General features: G+C 34.7%; 1 protein-coding gene and 1 pseudogene across 2 annotated transcripts; both read right to left on the reverse strand.

Moving 5' to 3' along the window:
• Nucleotides 1-5,364, reverse strand: LOC121784870 (1,2-dihydroxy-3-keto-5-methylthiopentene dioxygenase 2-like). Of its 2 annotated transcripts, none has more exons than XM_042183126.1 (9): nucleotides 5,262-5,364; nucleotides 3,827-3,938; nucleotides 3,430-3,524; nucleotides 3,233-3,347; nucleotides 3,020-3,144; nucleotides 2,828-2,898; nucleotides 1,726-1,843; nucleotides 1,492-1,644; nucleotides 1-388 (listed from the first exon to the last, which is right to left on the reverse strand). In XM_042183126.1, exons 1-9 carry the CDS (start codon nucleotides 5,277-5,279, stop codon nucleotides 179-181), a joined length of 1,017 nt encoding a protein of 338 aa, XP_042039060.1. In that variant the 5' UTR covers nucleotides 5,280-5,364; the 3' UTR covers nucleotides 1-178. The 2 variants fall into 2 exon arrangements, with proteins under 2 accessions (XP_042039060.1, XP_042039062.1); XM_042183128.1 differs by lacking the exon at nucleotides 1-388 and adding an exon at nucleotides 1,370-1,393.
• Nucleotides 5,365-6,158: 794 nt separating this feature from the next.
• LOC121784182 lies at nucleotides 6,159-6,876 on the reverse strand (annotated as a pseudogene).
• Nucleotides 6,877-7,133: the final 257 nt, after the last annotated feature.

The following is a 7,133-nucleotide window of genomic DNA, read 5'->3' on the forward strand; positions in this document are numbered from 1 at the left end:
AAAAAAATAACTTGACATTGATGTAGTAATTGGCTCTTGAGAGTTCAGTTGTTAATTTGATTAGTCATTGGGCAAAATTTCACACTACCATCTTCCTTCTTACACTAACTAGAATTCATGGCTAATGCTCTAAAGAAATTAAGCAGAGGTAGTAAAATAAGTATACTATGTAGTATGGTTAAGGCTCGGTCTCTTCTTCTTCTTCTTGCTCTTCCCCTTCCCCTTCAGCAGCCTGTTCAGGCTCGGTCTCTTCTTCTTCTTCTTCCCCCTCAGCAACTTCCTCATTTGCTTCATCCACCTGAGACAGATGAGGTGGCAAAATCCTTGTGATGGTCTCTACAAGCTCTTCAGCCTTATCTTCCATACGCGACTCGCATTCCTCGATGAGCTGGCGAAAGGAAAAATAAACAAAATGAACAAGTAGGAATCTGTTAGACCATTACCAGTGCTCAGAAAGTATGATATTGGACTTCTAAGACTGTCTCTTAAAGAAGAGCCCAAGATAACAACACCACGGCACAAATTATTCAAACATTGTCTTGTTATATTCCAAAAGAAACTAACTCATAAAATTACCTCAGGATGTCCTAATCCCCCATCATTGTTGTGAAAGTTTTCTAGAGGTGAAGAACAGAAATGGACAGCCTAACTTCAATGTTTTTCGTTACATTTCCTCCATTTCTATTGAGAATTACTATATGAATCAGAATCCTGATATAGACTCACAGATGGCTAAAAACTGCACCTAAATACATCACTATCTAGTGATCAGGAATATAATTACTGAAAAGAATTTAACAGTTCACCAGCTTACCACTTGGTATTTGAATCTACAAGTTATCCTAACATTTGAATAAGAAATGCTAAGCTGATTCAGTTTCAAGAGCCCCCTGAATTTCATTTGACTGCTCATAAGTGAACATAACACTGTATGCACACAGGTGGGTAATTCTACTTTACAAAATTCAACATCTTTTTTAGCAATACCCTTTTCTTGACGTAATAATTCCAGATAATGTGTCGTAAATGATATACTCAAGACTCCAGGCAACAAAGCACATGAAATCATGAATAATAATTCGGTGGAGCTAGTCAATGTGAATTCAAAGTTCAAGTGTAAGCATCCAAAACAAATCTCCAAACCCCTGATTTCCCTCAAAATTTAACTAAGATGGATATAAAATTTGCAATGGTGGTTTAACTGCATGTATTGAAAATAGAATAACCTAAACAACAACAATACCAGATCATCTTAAACTAATTCAGAAATAAAAACTTCAACTAGTATTTGAACCACTTTTCAGCATAACTTGGTAGGAAAACTCAACTTAAGTGGACATACAGCTAAATATAATGATGTGGATGGCTCTTTAAACTAAAATATTCAAAAAATCTGGAAAAACAAAGTACGAATGTCAATTAAACTACACAACAAGGATTAAAAACATACCAAATAAAAGGAAATTAATAACAAGAAATGACAGAGATTACCGGGAAAAGCTCAGGTTCATTTCTTGGTCTGATATTCACAATATTAAGAATCTCTGCCTTTGCAAGGTCAAATTTTTGGCACTCGGCAACAAAGTTATTGATAATTTCCCTTGTTTGATTGCAAGCAACAGTCCCCTCTAAATAATCAAAAACCTAAACGAAAAACAAAAGATATGAGAGATGCAATAAAGAAGTGGTAACATAAGTTGATGATCATAAATAGGAATCCCCAACCTTAAACTCAGATTGAGATACGGTTGCAATAGCTCGAGAGGCATCCTTTCCAGCACCTCTTGATCTCAAGAGGTCAAGCAATTCAAAATTAGTGAGAGCGCCGGCGCTGGCCTCAATTCTGAAATAAAGTAGAGAAAAAGGTAACTGCTTCATATGTTAATTCTCACTCTGTAAAAAGCGGAAATGTGTAGAAACTCTCTATACGTACATTTTCATCGATAGAATGCTCACTGCTTTGAGAGCTAAAACTTGTTTCAGTATATTATGAGTTGTGATTTGGTCGACCGGATTTGTGATGGTGGTTGTAGTCGCCGAAGGGGGGGTTGCGGTCGCGGCGGCGGACTAGGGTTTTGAATTTGGGGGTCAAGTGTGAATTTGTGTATGTTTTGATTGTTTAATTTATTGTGGAAAAGATGCAATTTTTATATAGAGTAAAGGAGGCCAAAATTGATCTTAAAGAATTTTTACATCCTGAACATTTCAACTCGGTTTACAATTGATCATATACTAACAATTACGTCAATTTTTAAACGGTTTTAACCGTCTCATTCGGGTTAAAATCATTTAAAAATCAGTCAAAATCGGATTACAACCGTTTCAAAATTGACGAAATTGTTAGTGTATGACCAATTGTGATCTGAATTGAAATATTCCGGACGCAAAAATTAAAAAAATAAAATATATGACCAAAATCATAAAATGGGCATATGTTCAGGATCAGTTTTGACCTTTACTTTTATATATATATATTCATCAACAAATATAAATTGATTTTATTTTCTTAACATACTTTCTTATTATTTATAATATTTTTTGTGACGACGTTTTCAACTTCGATTGTATCCTCTAAAGAGAATCTATTGCGGTATTTTGTTTGCTAGTATTTTAGAAGGATGATTAATGATATTCTCTACCATCTATAAATCTTACTTGAACCTATTGAATAGATAAAAGGCCTATCATTAACTAAGTTTCACTTCACCATCAATTTATCTTCTATGCTTAGTAATGTAAATTTGATGAAAACTTTTCCCCATCTTGTTTTGAACAATAAAAGCAAACATTAGGATTTATGATGGGCGGTTATAGGAAAAAGGCACACCTTGCAGGGAGATGATCGTGAGGGCGATTGAAAGGAGTCCATAAAGGGTCACCAACAAATAGCCTCATTGCCTGCATACTCAGATTTTACGTTCACGGGATGTGTATCAGTCAGTACTAGACAATTGCACAATATTATAGTGATAAAAATTTAAACAAGAAAGGGTGAATGTGACTGTTATTCTGAACCTACCTTGATGTAATTGTCTGAATCAAGAGTAAAGCGGTGATAAATTCCAGCTGGAAGGACAATCATTGCCCCCTTCTTTACCCAGACGCGGATCCAAGCTTCACCACGATCGCGCACATCAAAATAACCTTCATGACCAAGAATCTTTCTATTAGGCACTAGGGTAATCTAATAGAATAGAGTAACAAACCAGATGGAGTCAATCATAAAACTTACCACTTCCAGCAACACAATAGCGGATATCCTCATCAGTGTGAAGATGTTCTTCATAAAAGTTCTTGATTTTCTCTTCATAATTTGGCAGCTTTTCTGGGCAAACTTCACAAAAATCCTAAGCAAATTCTATTATGTTATGCTAATGTTGAAAATGAGAAGTAACATACTGTAAGACATGACTATGAAACTAAAGACACCATATAAGAATATCCACGGTCTTCACGAATTTTCTTCAACTCTGGGTCAGTTTCATAATTATCAGCATCAAGCCTCCAGCTAAGCACTCCTAGCTCTGAAAATGACAATGAAACTATCTTAGAAGCTGAAAAATGAGAAAACTGACTAAGCTACAAAAATTATGCTGTAACTGTGAAACCTACTCGATAAACTAGGTAGGGCAGATTAGAAGGCATGGTTTTAGATGAGCTCTGTGAAACCTACTCGATAAATTAGGTAGGGCAGATTAGAAGGCATGGTTTTAGATGAGCTCTGTGAGACAATGTTTTGCAAAACATGGTAACTATTAAACCTACTAATAACTGAAAGAATGGTTGAACATCTAATTATATAGTGGGAAATGCAAAGACTGAATACCATCAAGTTTCTCAAATGACACAAATTCCTGTGGATCTCTGTGATGGGGAAGCCTCTGGTCTGCATCACTGTCATCCATGTACCATGCCTGAATAACCTCCTCCCTCGGATCCTGCATCAAATATTATGTTTAGGAAGGTGAGCATACTTAGAATGACCTGGTAATTTTTACTCTTTCAATATTCACACAGTCTACTTATGGAGAGGGGAAATAACAATAGCAATGGAAAGAAGATAATCAATCACAATATTGAATTACTGAAACAAACGAACAGTTAATCGACAAGTCAAAGCAAGCCAGGAAAACTAATGTACTACTTAAGTCTAAAGACATGAAGTTGAAATAAATTTTTGGATCAACATGAAGATTTGTGGGGGATATAGCTAAAACTGAAGAACTTTTTTATGACCTTAACAAGGAAATATCTCTCTCTCTCTCTCTCTCTCTCTCTCTCTATATATATTATATATATTATATATAGGGGAGCGTTATTCTCCTATTCATCCCTTAGATCCTTTATTCTCCTTAATATGAGCCGTTAGATCTCATTCATCAACGATCCAGATGATCTGCATTATTACACTATAATGGTGCATTATTAGTAGTGTGCATTATTCAACTGAAAATCTGCATTATTACACTATAATGGTGCATTATTAGTCGGTGTGCATTATTCAACAGAAAATCTGCATTATTAAATGACACGTGGCACCAATCTGACCGTCGGATGACAAAATCGTGGGGCTGAGATCAAGAAGGAAAAAGGAGAAAATATGCAAAAAGGAACACGCTAATAGACTGAATTATAGGTCTAATCCTCTGTTCTTTGCACCGATTCGAATTCCAAGCATATGTATTTGCTAGGCCTCCCGTAGGACAACGCTAACAACATCAGCCTTTTTGGGAACAGCCATCAAATCAGGGATTGGAGATGACATTTTTACCCAGTTGTACTACGGAGTACTATTTTTATATAACAACAAAAACACGGTTCCAATCTTTAAATCCACCAACTGATTGCTTCTCTCACCAAATAGTATTAATGTCATATTTTGATAAGCAACAAAATGAATGCCAGATGAAATAGTAAAAGCTTGAGATATTATCAAAGTTCAGCTTCCAAAATAATCCAACACAACATATGATCATACATCATAATTGAAGTTTGAGAAGCAAACCAAAAAACAATGTACAATAAAAAAATTGATCGAGATTTATACTACTTAATTAGATCCTCCTCCTACCCGCCCGAGATATTATACAACCAACTACAATCTGATAGCATCGACAAGAAAAACAGAAAAAAAGAGGCTTTATCATAATCTGAGCAAATAAAAATGCAATTTTACAAAATTAGGTACTCCAATATCAATCACATCCTTCAATATCACATCTTTGCGAAGAAGAAAAGTTAAAATTAAAGAAATTTCTTACCTTGCTTTCAGAACCCATTCTATCTCTCGCTTGCTCAAACCCTTTCAGCAAAGGAATTCAGCTTTTTGAGAAAACGCCTAGATTGGAAAATTCTTAATTGTGGAATGCCGAATGGGAATATATAAAAATTTCTCTTGTAAGGACTAAAATATCCCTAACATTTCTGTGTAGATCGACGGAAAGGGCATTTTGGTCATTTTCAAGAAGGGCGATCAAAATTTGATTACGAAATTGGAATGGGTGGATGATAGGATTTTTCATTGAATTTCTGATATTCCATTTGATTTTTCAATGGTCCATTAATTTTCTTTATGTTAATAGGAAATATTTCCGCATTTCAAAAATCAAAACTTAAATTACAAGCTGATTTCGTATTTTGTTGTGCTTAACTTGTAAATTATTCGGTCCTAAATTAAGAAGTTATTATTCGTTTAAAAAATTTTCTCCAACTATTCTTTATTCAAAGATTTTATCTCACCGAATATTTGTTTTCAAACATATATCTCAATTTTCACATTAAACATTCATTTCCATTATTGATTCAACTGTCCCATTTTTATACTCTCTTTCCTTTCTTTGTATGGCCATATGATAGACATTTACTGATTTCATAACTTTTTATCATATATTTGTTCGGTAATCAATAGAATCTCGTACTACACGATGGGATAACCGGAAATTCAATGAACAAAGATAATGGCCAAAAATAAAACTATCAATTATCGTGAATAAAAAATACTATCCACGAAATCAATAGTTTGCTCCAAATTGAGTGTGTAAATCTGATTGACACTAGTATGTGCACAATTTAACTATAATTTGAACACATTATAAAGTCATATTCGGATATAGTAATAAAATATGAACACGTTATAAAGTCATATTCGGATAATTATATTATCGAATGCTCCTATTGAAGGCTGTGCAAACCGGCTCTCCCACAAACAATCTCATCAACTATAATCAAATTTAATTAGTATACTAACCAAAATTTCTTTTTTTTACTTTTATAATAGGAGTAGTAACACATAGTACCTTGATATAGCTGTGAGTGTCAAGGGTGAAACGGTGGTCGGCAAAACAATGAGATCACCAGCCTTGATCAACATGCGAATCCAACGGTCATCCTTGTCCCTCACATCAAAGTAGCCACTCCCTTCTCCTCATCACCATGGATGTGTTAAGTGTAAAACCTCTTCAGCTTCTCATCATAATTCTCCACTTTCCCAGGGCACAAGTCAAGCATATCCTTCACCAAATTAAATAACTCATGTTAACGGATCCAGTAAACAAAACTCGTGGGTTCCGACACAATGCTAAGTAAATTGTATAGTAGTACCATATAACAACTATATCCTCTGTCGTGTCGGATCTTGTTCAAATCCGGGTCATTCTCATACTTATTCGGATCCAAATTCCAGTACAGAACTCCATGATGCGTTAACTGGTCCAATGAAACTTCTTGTGATGTGGGAGCCTTTGATCATCATCATTTTCTTGCATAAACCATGCCTATACATATACACCACCAAAATTAATATTCTTCTTATATTTAAAACGAAAGACAAATGGGTTTTCTTCAAGCTGAATGAGCAAAACATACCTTAATCGCCATGGGAGTAGATGTAATTTCAAGATAGAGTAGAATTTAGGACAAGGTTTGGTAAGGAGGAAACAATTCTTTGGATTTTATTTGAGGGAATTTGCTTGGTATTTTGTCCATTGGATTTTGGTGGTATTGATTTATTTAACCTCTTCTTATGATTCTAAAAAATCCATAAGATGATTTTTGAGAATCAAAGTTCTAGAGCAAGGTACAAAATGACAACCATTCTACATCTTCAAGACATACACGACACGTGGAAACCAAAA

Source organism: Salvia splendens, chromosome 21 (genome assembly GCF_004379255.2).
Source record: "Salvia splendens isolate huo1 chromosome 21, SspV2, whole genome shotgun sequence".
Taxonomy (NCBI): Eukaryota; Viridiplantae; Streptophyta; class Magnoliopsida; order Lamiales; family Lamiaceae; genus Salvia; species Salvia splendens.